The sequence below is a fragment of the Parasteatoda tepidariorum genome, chromosome 3 (assembly GCF_043381705.1).
Source record: "Parasteatoda tepidariorum isolate YZ-2023 chromosome 3, CAS_Ptep_4.0, whole genome shotgun sequence".
NCBI classification, from domain to species: Eukaryota; Metazoa; Arthropoda; class Arachnida; order Araneae; family Theridiidae; genus Parasteatoda; species Parasteatoda tepidariorum.
Window position 1 is genome coordinate 32,668,159 of NC_092206.1, and position 19,339 is coordinate 32,687,497.

At 26.7% G+C, this 19,339-nt stretch overlaps 1 protein-coding gene across 1 annotated transcript in view; it reads left to right on the forward strand.

Annotated features, from left to right (window-relative positions):
- Nucleotides 1-14,966: 14,966 nt before the first annotated feature.
- Nucleotides 14,967-19,339, forward strand: part of LOC107441269 (lachesin) — a 195,543-nt gene continuing 191,170 nt past the window's right edge. Inside the window, exon 1 of the mRNA XM_043039280.2 lies at nucleotides 14,967-15,368. Within this exon, the coding sequence (XP_042895214.1) occupies nucleotides 15,290-15,368 (79 nt within the window). The 5' untranslated portion in view covers nucleotides 14,967-15,289. The remainder of the gene's footprint in view (nucleotides 15,369-19,339) is intronic.

Sequence of the window (19,339 nt, forward strand, 5' to 3'; positions counted from 1 at the left end):
TACATGTCAGATGTGCGATAATACGAAATAAATTTACACATGTTAAAGACATTCATATTTTGCTTTACGTACATTATATTTGAAGAGATTAACGAAAAACAATAGATATTTTTAAGAGTTTCTAGCTTCAGTGGGTTTTGTAAGAAGATACTGAAGATTTGTACATCAAAAAATCTTGCTATAAAATATAAAATGAAAAAAAAACGTAATTGGTTTATCTCGTACAAATAAAAGCGGCACCTTTATAAATTCTAGATACTGTTAAACCATAATATCAAACAAAATCATTAATATCCTAATGCTTTCCTACACTGCATAAAAATTACGAATACGGTAATCAAATTACGGTATAAAATATCTATTTTAGATGCAGCTTAAATAGAATTCATTTTACAGTAAAATATTATTACAGGGTTATTTATTTAATTAGAGCAATTTTACAGTAATTATGTTAAAAAGTAAGGTCTATCAGAATTTTGTATCGCAACATGTTCTGATAAAAATGATTTTCACGGTATAAAGTTCCGTCATTTAGATTGCCTTTACTTTTTATCGTAACATTCATTTTACCGCAAAATCTATTTTTATGAATTAATTTTGTTTCATAATTTATCCGAAAATTATCACACAGTACTTTTTACAGTTATATTTTACTGTGATATTTATTTAATTTTATAATTAAATTTCTTACGGTATAAATTTATTACACTAAAGATTGCGTTAAACCAGATTTTCTTGTTTTGTAATACGTTAGATTTTAAAGCAAAAATTGGATTTCACTGTTTAAAGTACCGTCACCCTGACTGACGCTACTTTTAATTATAGCATCTATTTTACAGCCCAATCCATTTTTAACATAAATTGTGATACACTACTTTTTACTATTACATTTTGACGTAGTATTTATTTAATTTTAAGTTATTAAATGTTTCACGGTAATTTTTACAGTAAAAATTACGATACATCATGTGTTTTGTTCCTTAATATGCTCCAGTAAAAATGTATATTAAGATAAAAAAAAACACCAGCACAGTGAGTGCTGTTATTTGTGATCATATCATCCATTTTACCGTAAAATCTATTTATACCATAAATTATGATACAATACTTTTTGAAATTATATTTAGACGTAAGATTTATTTAATTTGATTCATTCAATGTTTTCGTGGTAATTACCACAGTAAAAATTACGGTATATCTGATTTTTTGATCCGTAGAATGTTCCGATAAAAAAGGAATATTACGGAAAGAAGTACCACGGCACCCTGAAAGCCGTTGCTTTTTATAGTGACATCCAAGTTTCCGAAAAATGAGATTTTACCATAAATTATGAGACAGTATATTTTACAATTATATTTTACCGAATATTTATTTAACTTGACTGATTCTGTTTTTCATTTAAAAAAGTACCGCTACATTTTACCATAATTTGACTAGGAAATTGTTACAATATATTTAGCGAAATATACTTTTCAGTTTAATATATATATTTTTTTAATAAATGCGCAATAATAGCAACAAAAATATTGAAACCAGGAATTTCGAGTTAACCGTTATACCATCCTAACAGAAAAATTAATAAAAATGTTTTGTTTAAATATCGTATATTTTGGTTTTATTTCCGGAATTATGATTTTTTAAACCAGAAGTGTCATAAAAGTACGGTTATTTTACACGGTTTCTTTTCTGCGAGTTCCGTTTTAATATTTAAAATCTTTTTAAGAACTATCTTACATAATAAGAAATGGAGCTGCCTAACACAAATTCCTACGATGAATCATAACGCAGAGCAGAAATAATACTATTCATTTCAAAACATTGATACAAAGGTGCTCTAGCAAATTTGTGCTACAAAGATGAAGAAAACAAACCGTTTAATTTTAGCTCAAGTCAAGTCCCAATTAGTTTAATATGACTGAAGGGAAGCAACTCGGCAAATCTGCTTCTTTTCGCCAGATGCAAACATTTAAATGAGAAACGATCTTTATGGAGAAGTACTACTGTAAGTAACAGCTGAACTTTGCTTTTCCAGTTGACTCTTTGATAATATAATTAACGTTCTCTTTACTTACCGAAAGAAAACAAGACCCAGTTTTACAAACAATATTTTCTATGTATAATCGATGTCGCATTACTAATATTTATGGAAATATCTCGCTGTTTGGTTTGCAAAACGAAAATTTCGCCTGCTGGTGCTGTGTACTATTTTAAGCATACCAGTAAGAATTAGTAAGAATATTTCTAATGTGTATAATAGAAAATTTTACTCCAGGAAGACATTTCGTTATTTTTTAATTTTAGTGTCACAAAACCCATTTAATAATATTATTCAACAACTTGGAAAATTCCGTTTATACAGTGTTTCAAAATAATAAAAATCTGTTCTCTGAAATTAGTGATCTGAGAGAGCATTTGAGAGAACGTATCATTTCTTTTAACTAATACGAATATTTTATTTTTAAAATAGCAGGAAAAGTACTGAGAAATAAAATTATTCAACATCTTAGAGCAAATTTGTTTACGTGTAAAATGCTATTGTTATAAAAAAGTATGTCGCCTGAGTTTAAGTTTAGGTATTTTTTTGCATCTTTCAACTATTATTCTACAATATAGCATTATAAACTGCTAACAACATCTCTAATAAATAGTTAACTAATATTAATTAACACTTTAAATTCTTCTAAATCTAATTATTGAATTCTTTTTAAGATTTTTCGTATTTTTAGCTATTTCGAAAATTCAGCTGACTGCATAGTTTTAAAATATTTAGAAATAATTAAACTAATATTTAGTAAAAAACTGATATCATTACTTTATTGTAGCTAATAAACATCTGGCAAAGAATCTGCTATTAAGATGACTGCAAAAAAATTTAAATCTCTTTGAAATTTTAAACGAGAAACTTTAATATTGAAAAATGCGAAAGTTGTGACAATGATGGTTAAATGCGTCGTAATATAGTTTATTGTATTGTCCATCAATTTTAGAAAGGTATTCATAAGATTAAAACCGAAACTAGTCATAGAATTTAATAACTGGTAATTTTGAGCATGATTCTTCAATATTTTAGCTACAAATATGGGACAAAATTAAATATGAAGTGTAAATATGCCAATCATTGGACGTTGAAATTACATTAAATTTCGACATGACTTCAAAAATTAACTAAGTTTATTATTTGATGTCGAGTTTCTATCTGCCACCTGTTCAATAAAATATTCTTTAAACAGACACCTTAGGAAAGGATCTTTCTCTAAAGGACATTTGTGGAAATTTTGAGCAATTTTAGCAACAAATATGATACAAAATTAAATATGAAGTGTAAATATGCCAATCATTGGACGTTGAAATTACATTAAATTTCGACATGACTTCAAAAATTAACTAAGTTTATTATTTGATGTCGAGTTTCTATCTGCCATCTGTTCAATAAAATATTCTCTAAACAGACGCTTTAGGACAGAATCTTTCTCTAAAGGACATTTGTGGCATATGAATGATAGGTTTTAATGAAATTCAGATTTTATTTGAATTGAAACTAAAACTGAAATATTTGCATAAAAAAAATTTCATTAAAATGCAATGTTTCCACTAAACGATAAAATTTATTTCAATGGAGAGGAAAATGAATCACAATTATCTTCTGCTCTTCTTTTCAAATCTAAATTAAGATGATATTCTCAAAGAATAATCTTGAATATTTAAGTAACGTGGCTGACGAAAAGATGAAAAGACTGCTAAAAGAAAAGGCATTAAGAGAGAAAAACTGTTTTCAAATGACATCAAATATTTAAGAAAGCACTCGGAAGAGCTCTGCTTTGCTACAAAAGTAGTTTCTCTTATGGCGATAAAAGTTTTAGCAATAACCGTAAATATCCCAATTACTTGAAAAATTAGAAAAGCCTCTCAAAATTATGTGAATGCTTTCTGTTTGTGTAAATGATAAATGGTTTTGTTCTTTGTGGTAAAATAAAAAAAAATTAAAAAGCAAAGAGATATACTTAGAATTTATGTTTCGATTTACAGAAGACTATTATTTTCGGCTAATTATTTCCTAAAAAGAATAAAGTGTTTGCCATTAAAGTACATGAAATTCATTTTTTATGTTAAAAAGATAATTCTTATCTAGGCGTTCTATTTTATCACTGAAATCCTTGTTACAAATCATAAATATTATTTGACATGTAGTTTTTAGTCATGTCATAATATCGAGTCAAAGAAATAAATCATTAATATGTTTGTTTCATGAGTGTTTGTTTCTTCATTTTCAGTGAAAAAAGGTTGAAATGTGTTTGTGAATATCTATTGTGAAAATACTTGTAGTATTAGGCAATAAAAGTATTATCCCTTGCCTTGTTTAATTAGATTAATGGTACAGCATTGGTTTAACTATTGTTTTAGCTAATTATTTCCAGAATGAAGTGTTCGTCATTAAAATACGTAAAATTCATTCTTTTTTAATATTAAATAGATAAATTTTATTTTGACGTCCTATTTCATCATTGAAATCCTTGTTATAAATCATAAATATTATTCGGCGTGTAGTTTTTCGTTATGCCATAATGTCGAGATAAAGAAAATAATCGATAATAGGTTTCTTCTGTGTGTTTGTTTTTACATTTTATGTAAATAAGTGTTAAAATGAAATATGTGTAGTGTATATTTTTCGTGAAAATACTTGTGGCATTAAGAGATAGAAGTACTATTCATTGTCTTGTCCAGTTAGTTTAATGATACCATATTGAATTTGATTGCATTTCTTTTGTCACTGCCCACATTATGATACTCAACTTTGTTTTCCAATTTAATGAGTTATTGATAGATTAAAAGATTTTAGAAAATCTTGGACTGAATTAAACATTTTAGGCAACTATCGTTTTTTTTAATAATAAATTTTCATGAATTCTGTAAATAGTATTAGATGTCGACTATACGATGTTACGATCGACGATGCTAACCTCGAGACTTTTCTCCGATATTTTTCTTCTTTTTTATATTTTGAATATTTTCGATTCTCAAAGTGCGAAAAGTATTTTTATTTATTTCAATTTTTTTCTTATTATTTTAATTGTTTCTTTCCTTTCTTATTTTATTTCCTTTTAAGTTACACAACATATTTTTTTAACAGTCAAGTTTTTACATAGCTTTGTTATAAACTTATATTTTGTTATAAACTTATATTTTGTTATAAACTTATATTTATAAACTTATATTATACTTTAATATCACCAGTGGATGTCTTAGTTTTCATTTTATAAACCCAAAATGACCAATTAAATGAAAATCTGTAAGATTTTCTGTTAAATGCTCACTAGTGGCAAAATATATCAAACCTGCTTATGACGTGAGCAAAACTTTATATGAACTCTATTAAATTGCGTAAGTGCATTTTACGATAAACGCAGTAGAATGGGTAAGGCGGCACATCTTCCCGCCATATAAATGTGGCTTATTTTGATTCTGTTTATCAGGGTACCTGCAAAAGCAGGCATATCAAATATTTCCTAACTTATAGTCCTTGTCTACAAGAGGTAACCGTGTTTCGAACACATTTAGCTAAGACCGTAATCGGCGTCGTCTTAAGCCGATTGAAGGGCGGAAAAGGAGCAAAGATATTCAACCAAAGCTTGCACAAACCGATTCCGGGGAGAACCATGAGCAGAGAAAAAGCATAGGATGAGAAAACATAGCCATATGCCTGTTTGAATTTCAAGTGCCCAGAATGCTATAACTCATTTGCTTAGAGAAAATTACGCAGGACATCATGTGACTGGAAACGCGATCTGCGGGCGAATAATGCACACTACGTTCACCATTGCACTAATGAGAGACATGGAATCCATCGAGAGCACCCTTGAAGCCATAGAACTATTTAACCTTGTTGGCATTGTGTATGAGTTTGGATGAGAATATTACGAAAAAGAAATGATTTTGCTGTTATGGAAGAGGCGATCGTGTGTATCTCGAAGATAAACAAAAATGACAAGCAATTCTTGGACAGATTGCCAAATCAAGAACATCATGTTCATTATCAAATCAAGTTCATCAAGTAAAATTTTTACTCTGAAGAATATGGGATTATTCGAAACTGATGGATAATTAAAGGACGATAATGCAAATAAACAACTCGCAAGAAGCGTCCAGAATTGTTTAAATGAACATCAATTGATTTCTTATTCTGCCTTCATAAAGCTAGAATCTTCGATAGAAAATATTTCCAACGTGATGGCACATTCGGTAGATATTGCTTCTACCATCTAATTTAAATAATCTTACAGACTTCCCCAGCCTATGCATAGTGTTCTCTGAACATAAATGTTTTTCAGAAGCTTAGCTTTCAGAATCGACGTCTTCTCGTATACCGGCTATTATCAGTTCAAAAGAGGTCCAATAAAATATTAGTAAAATGTTTTTAATTCATTTTGCTGTGTTATATTTTATTGTGTTACATTTTATGTGTTATGTGCATATATTTTGAAAAGAGAAAAATATGTATTTTATTTGTGAAATATCAAAACAATTGTCTTAAAATTCATTTTTCTTAATTTGGCATTAATAAATGAAATTCCATTTAGAAGAATTACATAAACAGTTTTATTTTTGTAGTTTTATTAGAAGGAAAGGAAATATTTGGCAAATTCTAACACTAATCATGGCTAGCTTTTCGGCAAAAAATCTAAACCTAATTAACAATTATTAAAACAAAACTACATATGCAATGGAATTTAAAATATATTTAAAAACTACAAATTTATATTATGACTCTTTCTCCAAAACAGTATTTTTTTTAAAATTGTTGATACATTAATCTACACAAAATGAAGAAGATGCAGTCATTTTTGTTCTATATTACAGATTTACGATTCACATTGCTTCCCTTAAGTGCTTTTTAATAAATATGCAAAAAAAAATACATACTAAACACCAACACGTAGAAAAATTATGAAATGTGAAAATAAATTTATAAGATTTACGAAAATATATCTTTAAACGTCTTTAACAGTACAAATACATCTTTTAACGGGGAAAATAATATTGAATAAAATCTATGTAAAAGTAATTCAAAGGGATGTATTTAACCGAGTTGTGTGGTTCCGAAAAAATCTTATTAGTTTATTTAAAATTCAATCATATTTATTGTTTATAATTGTTAAAAAAAATGAAAAGTTGAACGAAGCTTAGTTTAACAGATTAAAAAAATCACGAGATTTTAATCTTAAATATTTATTCCTAAATAATTACTTTTAAATACTTATTATTTAAACAGTTTTTAAATGGCTTGGATAAATTAAAAATCAATATTATATTTTCTAAAATGCAAATCAATATCTTTACTATATTAATTAAATTTCAGAAATACAATTTTAATTGCAACTATTTAAAAATGTAAGATTAATTTTCCAATACTTCAAAAATTTTATTTTTGATTTTTTTCTATTTTAAGTTCAAGCTAAGCTTATTTATTTTTGACTTTATCTCAAAATATTTCTTAACATCGTAGAGAAAATAAACAAAAAGTTGGATGCTTAAGTAATTTTGAAATAATCAGATTAAAACTACTTTTTTTTGACAAATTTTAACTTAAAACTTCGTCGATTTTGGGATATCTTTTCACTCTAGATGACTTTTATGCCACTTTAATTTTTTGTATTTTGTCTAGACTTAGGTACACTTTTTTGAAAAGCGGAATTTTTGATATTAGAAGTGAAGAAAAAAAGTTTTTGTAATCCCATTTAATGACAAAATAAAAACTTTCTAAGTGATATGCTTAGGCAGTTTTTTTTAAAAGAACATTTCTCATTTTTTTAGTTGATTATATAAATTAGAAAAAAATTCATAAAAAAAAGATTTCAAATATCAGAGGAGAATTTAAATATTGATTAAAAATATTTTTAATTCATAAGATGATAAAATTTTAGATATTGAAGGGTTAGAAAATTTATTTTATGACCCAGACGCATAAGATAAAAAATACGTGAAATTATTAATATAATACAAAAGTTATCCTTAATTATATTTTATAATCTACTGTTTTCACTTTACTGTTACAGCTTTTTACTATACTTTCATTTTCAATTCTTTCGGTTAGTTAAATTTTTTTTCAAAGTTGCTTATGTTTTGTGAAGTATGAGGAATTGCCTTTGAGCCTATTATTATTATGGTTCTAAAAATAAATACTGTAGCTGTAGTAGATTAATTAATTCCGTATGTTGTGCCCAACACGCGCACAGTAAAAAAATTCTGGAGAAAATTACAATAAAATGTATTTGCCCATTACTTTTACGGTAACAAAAAAAAATGTATTATATTTGTATATTAGTATTTTACGTTTTACGGTGGAATCCATTTTTACTAGAACATGTTATGGAGAAAAAATCTACAAACTGTTATTTTTATTGTAATAATTACCATGAAATTACTTAACCATTCATATTAAATAAATATTACTGTAAAAATTGCTCTATAACATCCTACTGTAAAAACTAGTTTTACTACAAAATTTATGTTTTGGATGATGCACCCAAGGTGCCAATACTGTAAACCACAATTTATTACAGTGTGGGACACAAATTGTTTCCAACTAAATAATTAAATATAACTAAAAGCTAAAAATAAAAAAAAAGGACCAATATATTTTTGATTGGCATGATTGGAAGAAAATTGGGAATATTTGATAATAATTGCAATAGTGAAGAGGAGAAGCATATAAAATTTAGATAAATATCAGAAACATATTATTGGTTGTAACTTTATCACAGAAGATTTAGAAACATCTTGAAAATTTAGACCTATGTACCATATTTATTAGTAAAATTCAAAACTACTTTCAAAGTTATTTGCATATTTTTTTCTAATAATTTCCTATCGAATTTATTTGTCTTTTTTTTCAGTTTACAGAATAGAAAGGGTTCATGATAATAGTTGTACTTCAAAAGTAATACTTAATAATAAATCAAAGTTTAAATGACGATAGCAAATGAAACTAATTTTCTTTTCAAAATCTAATCTTGCTATCTAACAATTTCAGAAGAATTTTGTGATAAATCCTTCAAACAACAATTTCAAAATCATGTGTAAACAAATTTTGTTGTAACTTTTAAATTATTAGTGAATAGTTAATTTTCAAATTAAAATATTTAAATGAATATAAGATTTTTAAAAACGTTAAAGAAGTTTCTATGAGAAGTAAAACATTAACATTAATAACTTTCAGTACGAAAAAACCCCGCAACATTCGGAATAACTCGGAATAATTGACTGGAATTGGATTTTTTCGCACTGGGACTCAATCTTAATGGTGGTGACAACGAATAAGCTAATAAATTAGCATATTCAATTTTTTGAGTCACACAATTGGACACAAAAGAACTTATTTCATCTGAATAAGTTTAACTATTTTTAAAGGGATCAGGATTTCTGTTTCTCAAAATATGGGGGAAGGAAGGTAGTCGCAATTTGGGAAATATAGTCCTAACAGTTTGGTTTGTGAAACGGTTGTAAGTTTGAACCCCTAAATGTTAGTTTTACTTTTGCATAACTGTCGTATCTCTAGAGGTTTTTTTTAGGCAAAAATTAAAACTTTTTTGTATACAATTACAAAATCTGTTTATTCAAGGAAAATTCCTTACAATTTTATATTGCTTTTTATTATGATTTTAAATAATGGTATAAATATATTTGAATTCTAAGGCAAGCAGATATTTAAATTATTTTAAAAAGAAATTTTACATAACAAAATACAAAATTTAAACAGAATCGTTCGAATAGTTCTTAAAAAATCGTATTTTAAATGTAGAGCATTCTGAAATTTCAATTTATCAGGAACTATATGATGGATTTTATTCAAATTTTTGTGTAGTTCCGCACGAAATGAACTTCGAAAAGAGGGGAAAAATATATCCAACATTTGAAAATAAATAAATTATGAATATTTAATTTATTTATCTATTTTTATTAAAGAAAATATCTTTAGGCAAGCAAATTTTGTAATTTTGTGCAAATATTTTTCAATTCCCTTAAAAAGCACTCGAGTTATGGTGAGTAATGGACAAAATGTAAAATTGATATTAGGGAACACAAACTGAGATAATCTGCGGATCAGGATTCGAAACCTATCGAGAAAAAAGTTTGTTTTTTCAGAGAAAGTATGTTTTTGTGTCTGGATTTGTAACGTAAAATATCGTCCCTACAAACCAATTAGCATATTTGAAGTCGACCCTTTAAACCTGTAAGATTGACTGGTAGTAAATAAAAAATTTTGTCATTAGAGCAAAAGTTATTCAGAGAGTTACGTTTTTTTTTTGATCTGTGCAATTATCTTGCTTAATAATTAGGCCAAAATTTCAACAGAAAAATGAAGGAAAAGAAACATAAACTATGCAATAAATTTAAATTTTGTTTGCGGAATACTTACTTATTAAATCACGTAACTATGTATTCCATCTATTTAGATATTCATCAATAATATTTTGGCCACTAATAACTAATAATTAACTTGTTTCAGGTTTGAAAAATAAAACAAAATTAACTCTATTGCTTCCTTGAAATTCCAAGATCACTTTATGTTCCAATTTCTAATATGTTTTCTCTTTTAGTTTTTATTTTTTTTATTTTTTTATTTTTTAGAAGTTTTTGCTCTTTTTTAATGAATGAAAAATATTCACAAAATATTAACAATTGTCGTTTAAAAATTCGGTTTATGGTTTATTCATTTTTAAAGAAATGATGCACCAGAAGAATTTAATTATTGGTCATTATCTTACAATATTATAATAAATAAGACAACATGAGTCCGTGAATTAAAAATAATAGATTTACTATTCGTAAGTTACTGAAATACAGAATATTTACAAAAGATATAATCACCCAAGGATTTAGTTGTGCTTCGCAATTATTACGATAGCATTAATTTTATTTATTTTTTAATAAAAGTAATACAAACAAAGTTAAAACCTACATATTTAACACATATTATTAAATGAATAATTGCAAATTAATTCTGAAAAAACAAATTGAGACTAATTCTAATAGTTTGAAAATTGTTTGTTTATATGCAAATTTCACAATGTAAAAGAATATGCAGTTATGCGTATCCATCCAAAAAACAAAACGGCCATAACTTTTCCGAAATTTCGTACACACTACTATAATGCAACAAATTTCATTACGTTCCATAGAAAATTATGATGTGATGTGATAGAATTAATACGAGCTGAAATTCATAATACATTTTTAATGATCTTGTTAAATATAATAGTTACAATGTTAAAATCCACCTCACGTAAGTCCCCGGTGACCAGAAAAATTAAATTAGTTCTTAGCTTTAAATTTAGTTACGGAAACATAGTTTTAAGTCATTTATAAATAGTAACATGCCATTATATATTATTGTCATTATTTATTATAAAAATAATAAAAATGTAACACGTAATGCTCGTTTTCATGAACTAGATAATTACATTTTATCTCTCACTTTTTACGCAGTCTTATCTAAATTTTATTTTAGAAGCATTTTTAGTTTTTTAAAAATGATTCAAATTAAATTGATTTATTTTTTTCAAATATCAAATGGTTATCAATTGATTAATTAACAAATAACGGTTAGGTACTAAAAAGTAATAAATTAAAAACGGATGTGTTGCAAAAAGGAAAAAAAAATACCAAGAACTATATATATATTTATTTTTTCTTCCTACAATAAAAACGAAAGGATATGTTCATTTTATATTGTGAATGTCAATCTTTAATTTTCCCTTCAGTTTATATTTTGCTTACTTTATTTTGTTTTAAAACTTTTTTTTTTCCAAATTTGCATGTATCATTTTTGACCAGCATCCTTGACTATCATACAGGACATTGTTTTTACTCCATCACTTCATTTTCGATCGTCGAATCATCATTCGAGTTTCGTCATTCTAAATAACAATCTCCCACAATGAGGTTTCGATTTGAAACACTTTCGTCATACATATGTTACCGGCAAAGTATGAAATCCGGCATTGTATAGAATGCCTAAAATTAGCCGGCAAAGTATGAAATGATTTATATTTCACACATTTCCTAGGCATTCTATAGAATGACAAATGCTATTTAGGCAAAGTAAGAAATAAACGTCCTGATGAGGTTATCATGTAAATAATGCGCATGTTACTATGAATGACCGAAATCGGTGGTTGTCACCGGTGAATGTTGACAATCACATAGTCGCTTTGGTGAATGTCCGAAATATTTATTACATCCGATTTNAAAAAAAATCAGTGTAGGGTATACCGGGCAAATGTATACCGGACAATGGCACTTGACATTAAAAAACTTCTGTGTAGGGCATACCGGGCATATGTATACCGAGCAATGGCACTTGACCTTAAAAATACAGTGTAGGATATTCCGGGGAATGACACTTGACCTTAAAAAAAACATCATTGTAGGATATACAGGGCAAATGTATACCGGGCAGTGGAACTAGGCCTAGTATATATTTCGGACATTTACCTTCGGTCTAGTCATACTAGGTCTAGTTAAGTGCCATTTACCCGATACTCCAAACACTGATGTTTCTTCTAATCTACAGTCAGTAAGAATTAAAATATCGAATAAATGTAATTATATCCACGAATAAATTAATATCAAATTGGATGTAATAAATATTTCGAACATTCGCCAAAGCGACTATGTGATTTTCAACATTCACCGGTGAAAGTCAACAACCGCCGATTTCGGTCATTCACAGTAACATGCACATCATTTACATAATAACCTCATCAGGACGTTTATTTCATAATTTGCCTAAATAGCATTTGACATTCTATAGAATGCCTAGGCATTCTATACAATGCCCGGGGAAAGTATGTAATAATTCTCAAGTTTCATACTTTGCCTAAAAACATCCGGCATTCTATACAATGCCTAGGAATTCTATGCAATTCTGGCACTTCATACTTTGCCGGTAACATATATAAGAGTTCACATTTATTTACAAGCACGTGAATCAACGAAATCATTCAAGTCAACGAAAATCTCCAAATCTATTCAATCTATCCAAATCTATTTATTCTCCAAATCAATGAAATATCGCTCAAGGATTGGTATATCATCAAAAGTGAGCGTTTTTATTTCTGAGAGGGAATTTACGTCTAAATTTTAAATTTAACTTACACATAAATAAATTATCTGGCCTTTTAAATTATAAATTGTCCGAATTTTTTAACAAAAATCTATAATTATCAACTCAATAGTTCGAGATTGTGACAGATTATGTAAATCGTCTGGGAATAAATGGCAATGTCCTCGTCTCAACTAAATCTTTTGTTCTAATTTAATTTTCTTCTATTTATAGAATTTTATTTTTTAAAGTAAACTAAATTTAAACATTTGTTATGAAGCAAAATTAAGAAGTGTTACATTTTCTGGAAGCAATGTAAGGCATGTGATTTGTTTATTTTATTTTTAAATTCATATATATAATTAAATAATATACATTAAATTCATATTCATATATTCATATATATTCATGTAATAAATTTAAAAAATTAATTCCGTTCTCATATTTGTTTTGATAACGTTCAATTGACATGTTTTCACAAATTACGAGACTAATGTATCAATTAAAAAAAATAAAGATTTAATTTCAAGTCTTCTTCAGTTTTATAAAATAAAAATCCCTTCAAATGACATTAAAACTTTAAAACTTTTGACTTTAAGAGACATTAAAAAGTCCGCTCATGTATGTTTCAAATTCAAATATAAATATTTCAAACTCATTTTTCCCAGTTTTAATTATTCTGAGTAAATTAAAAAAAAAAGAACTTGTTGTGCTGATGAATGAAAAACTGTTATTAAATAATATACATGTCTTAATTGAGATAAAAAATTCAAATATTTAATTTAAATAATTAAAAAAAACTAAATAAATTCAATAAAACTTGTATTTAATTTAATTAAAAGAATCATTTATAAATTATGTAATTTATCTAAATAAATTAAATTACTTATTAATTTTAAAAGAAATTAAATTTAATTTAATAAATTTTTTAAACTAAATAAAATTTTTATTTAATTTAAAAATTTAATTAGCAATATTTAATTAAAAAAATTCAATCAAAAAAACCAATTTGAAAAAAATAACACGATAATGAACTATTTTAAAAATAAAAAGTGAAATATTAGATATTTTTGTAATGTACTTTATATAAAAAAAAAAATTAACTCTATATTGGATGTGTTTTTAAAAAACATGAACTTTACATCGAAATATGCTTTAAAAAAGCGTACTTTATATTGGAATATGTTTTAAAAAAGCGTACTTTATATTGGAATTCATTTAAACCGTGTTTCTTTGTTCTAAATGTTTACTTAGTTCATTACTTTGTATTCCAAGTAACACTTTAATTTCTTATCTTATAAAGGCAAGTTTCGACTTCCGACAAAAAATGTAATTATCAAACATTACATTTTGAAGAAGAAAATATAAATAGCTAAAATAATAATTTTAAACTCATTTTGTTGCTCTAACAAGAATTAACTTTGTAAAGATATGCATTGCTATGATGTGAGTCGATGTTAATAGTAGCCTTATCTAAAAGAGAAAATAATGTAAAAAAGTTTCAAAAACTTTTCTTTAAATTCAAGAAAATAAAATTCTCTCTCAAGTAACAGACTATTCTTAATGAATATGAGCATAAAAGGCGTTCGAAATTCCATTCAAGTACCCTTTCGCCACAGCAGGAGTAAGTAATGTAATCCAATCACATTAAGCTAACTTTTCATCTTCCTTCTTATATTTATGTAGAGTATCATGACTTCCGTTGTTAAGGCCGATAAATAAGGACTTGTAATGATGATGAGGCTAGTAATTGTTAAACTTGGTACTCATTTTTACCGCAAACAGTATTTAGGAGATAGAAAGGGGTGAAGATGTTACCCACCCCTATCCGAAGCAATCACTAGGTGCATGCGCACATCAATCCACAACTACCTGAGCGAGAGCCACGACATACTGGGAAAAAGGGAACATTATTTGTGCTGAGTTAGAGTAGGGAAAAACATTCCCACTTTTCCCGGTCTGCGGGAAAGCAGAAGCGAAAGTTTTCTCCGGTTGTTTTTGCGAACTTGTATTTATTTGGAGAAACTTAAGCACTTAAAATTAAATAGATTGGTTGATTGGAATGATTGTTTCAGAAAGTGAAGAAGTTTTAGTTCGTGAACGAAAGGTGCTAAAATGTTCAGTTGGAAGGAAACTTTAAGTTTCTGGTAATTTTTTTATGAGTGGTAAATTAAAAACTTTGACGTGATGAAAAACAGGTTGAGATCTTATTTGTTGGCATCTCTGCTCATAAACTTGGTTTACAGAGTGTATTCACATGGATATGGTAAGTAATTAAAATAAATTTAGTTTATGTCAATTTCAGGAAAAAAAAAACAGAATTTTTAGAAACAATAAAAAAAAAAAATTTTTATCTTTAAAATATAAACTTTAATTTTATATTATGAAATTGATTTAATCTTTTAAAGTAATGACTGTACACTTTTTTTAACATTTTGTTTAGACAAAAGAAATAAAGCTAGAGTTCAAGTTCACATTTCTACGTTTTGAACTATTTGCACAGCGTAGTTGGTTAAAAATGTAGATAGTAAAATGAAGATAAAAATATGAGGCACATTAGATTTGTATTCTCGATTGTTTACATTAATGAGATGAAGCGAAATCTTTAAATTGCATCTTTCCTTTTTTTAACAATTACTTTACAATGTTTAGAAACTTAGTCATCATTTTTCTTGACTTGAATTTTGACTCATTAAAGCAACTATATTTATAATTAAATTATATGTTACCCGAACAAAGTATTACTAAGCAGAACTCAATATTTCAGCACAACTACGTATAAAATGGTATTATCTTCCATTTAATAATGAATTATGTTTAAGTTTATTTATTTCGTATAACTGAATTAAGGAATAATGCCTAAAATACTGATTTAACAAGGAAAAACCAATTCATAATAACATTTATATATATANTATATATATATATATATTTATGTATATATATATATATATATATATATATATATTTATGTATATATATATTTATGCGCCTACGGATCTACAATTAAGTAGTACTTGTCAACTATATATCTCCCATATAAAAATATTTAAAACGTTTTCAACAATATATGCTACAGAGCTGTTGAGGCTTAAGGCATAGGGCACTCCCCTCCCATTGAGGTGACCCGGTTTTAAATTACAGCGATGGCTGGTTGATACATATTCCGCACCCGGTTCGCACCTGCCACAGTGCTGACTTAAATGAACCTCAGTGGTAGACTGATCATGAGTTAGAAGCCCCTTATCGTCAGGCCAACCGTGGGAGTTATTCCTCTCTATGTAACGCAATGAGGGTTTGTTTCGGCAAAAAGTCCTCCGAGAAAATCAAATTTCTCCCTACAATTGATCCAGAAATTCCCTTGTCTTCTGGGTCTGATTTGAAATTACTGGGCTAAGGAGTCGAACATTGCCAGTCGTAATCTCAAAATTGGGTCGGCTGTTCAACGATGGTAACAAAATAAAATAGATGATACAGGAATATCGGATTTGTGATAGCATAATTTATTTTTGATAGCACTTACAAGAAGTTCCTTTTTTTATTTCTTTATGGATATAGTTTCATTAGTTGTAATACAAAGATTGGAAAATGGAAAATTTTCCGCAAATATAATAGAGAAAATATTTTTTCTTATTTATAGACATACAGTTGTCGACCAAAGCAGAATAGGAAAGCAGATTCATGAAAGTGGTAACATGAAATGATAATAATAGTATTAATTACTGGAGTTCTCTATCAAAGCATAATATTAATACTGACTACTGATAAATCTATAGATTTATTTTAAGCAATGTTTTGGGTGTTGTTAAAGTTCATCTTTTCAAGCACTTGTAATAATGATAATATCTCTAAGATTATTCCACAGAACAAATTTAAGATAAATTATATTTAAAAAAAGTGTTTAAATTTATCTATTTACAAATAAATTGTTAAAATATTCATGACATTTAATTTTGGTTTTAACCATCGTGTTTACTACTTTCTGCACTAGTTTATTTTGCTTTAAAAGAAATACTTCATTGTAAACTATATTTCATGATAAAATTGCATTTGCTTTTTGTAATATTTGCCTTTATAGATTCATGCAGAATCACAAAACTGATTAGAGAGAATATTTTCTTAACAAATTCAAGATTTATCTGTAATTTACAGTTGCGAATATGCTCCTTTTAAGTTATTTAATTCAATTCGACTAGGGAATTTTAAAAAAAAGCACAATGCTCCCTTATCGCATTTGTTTCAATGATAATATGGTATTAAGATAGATAAGATTCTTTTGATTTTCAAAATGAGATATTTTCTAAAAATGAAAAAACATGCATTAGTAATTTTTAGCAATTGAAATTAATTTTGCGAAAGTGAAATTTATCACAAATTAGTGCAATAGAAAAATCATAATATTTAATTTTGTATTTAATCATCGTGTTTACTGCTTATTACTGCTTGTCATGTTTGCTGCTTGCTTATATTGCTTTATAAGAGATGCTTCACTTTAAGCAATAGTTCAAAATAATGTTTAGTTCTTCTTTTTTTTTTAAATTGTTTGTTCATTGATATATGCTCCATCACTAAATTGATTGGAAACATTATTTTCTAATCAAATATAAAATTAGATTGTAATTGTTTACAACAGTGAATATAGAACATTTTAAATGTTTGACTTCAACCTGACTAGGTAAATATGAAACACATATAACGTTACTTCATTTGTCGCATTAGCTTAAATGTCAACTGGTTATTAAAGAAAATAAGATTTTTTTGATTTTAAATTCAAGACATTTTCGTAAACCAAAGAAAAATGTAATAGTAATTTGACGTAACAGAGAATAATTAGTAAAGTAACAATTAACTATTATTCAATTATTATTCTATTATTCGAAAACTCGCACATTTACTTTTAGTTTTTTCATCATGTTTGCAACTTGTTGTTTTTTTATTTTATAAGAAATAATTCACCGTAAGCAATACTTTAAGATAAAATGTAATTTTACTTTTTGTAATTTTTTGTACTTACAGATTTACACTTAATCTCAAAATTTATGGGAAACATTATTTTCTCAACAAATACGGGATTAAATTGTAATTATTTGCAATAGCGAATATGTCGCCTTTTAAATTATTTAATTCAATTCGAGTAGCAGAATTTTTTCACGAAACGCAATGTTTCGTCAGTTGTCACATCAGATTAAATGTTAACATGACATTAAATAGTATAAGATTCCTTTGATTTTCAATTTAAGATATTTTCTGAAAAAAAAACAGACGCCGTAGAAATTTTCTTTTCAAATTATAACAAGTACAATATGTTACAATTCAACAATGTATTATCATAGGAAGTTTTAAATCGAAAACTAATGTACAAAGTTTTAATGTTTTAATGCAATGCAAATAAAATCATAAGCAAGTCTGATAAATTTAATTCGAGAAGAAGAAATAAATTCAACAGCTGAATAATATTAAATTATTCAACAGAGATTTGAATCCGTGTAATGAAAGTTTTCGTAGCAAGTAAATGCTTATGCTTTCCCTCAAATAAATTTTTAACATATTATATGACATTCGAAAATTCAATCATGACAGCTTTAATAATTTTTATCAGCTTAATATAAAATTAAAATATTAGAAGCAGCAAATAGGAGCAATAAATAAAAATAGGATGAAGAAGTTTTGAACTTTAGGATATCTGGCAAATAAATGTCTACATGAAAATTAAATTCGAAAATTAATACTTTCTACTACAAATCATTGAGAAAAAAAATAAGTTTATTTGTAAATAAGAAACTTATTATGATAAAATTGTAGTAAATGTTTTTTGAAAAAAAATTGAGACTCAAAAAACCTTTCTTTTTCAGATAGTAAAACTTGTTACTAACTTGAAAAAATACGAATGAAAATAAAGATATTTCTGTAAATCAATGTAAAAATTTCATTTTAAGCAGGATGCGTCGTTTGAGATCAGATTATTCAAGAAACATATTTTATTCATATATATTAGTGCTATTTTCAAATATTGTTATTTAAAACTGTTGAACAACAATATCTACTATTTTATGTAATATATATTATTTAACAAATTGACAGCGTATGATAGCTTTAATTATTAAAATTATGACAGCGTAGTAAAGTTAAATGGACTAATCTATAGTTAGCGGATGTAACACTTAATCAATAAAAGTAAAATTTACTTGGCTAAAGTATTTTTTACAGCAAAATAATTGGCACAACAAGCAAATGCTA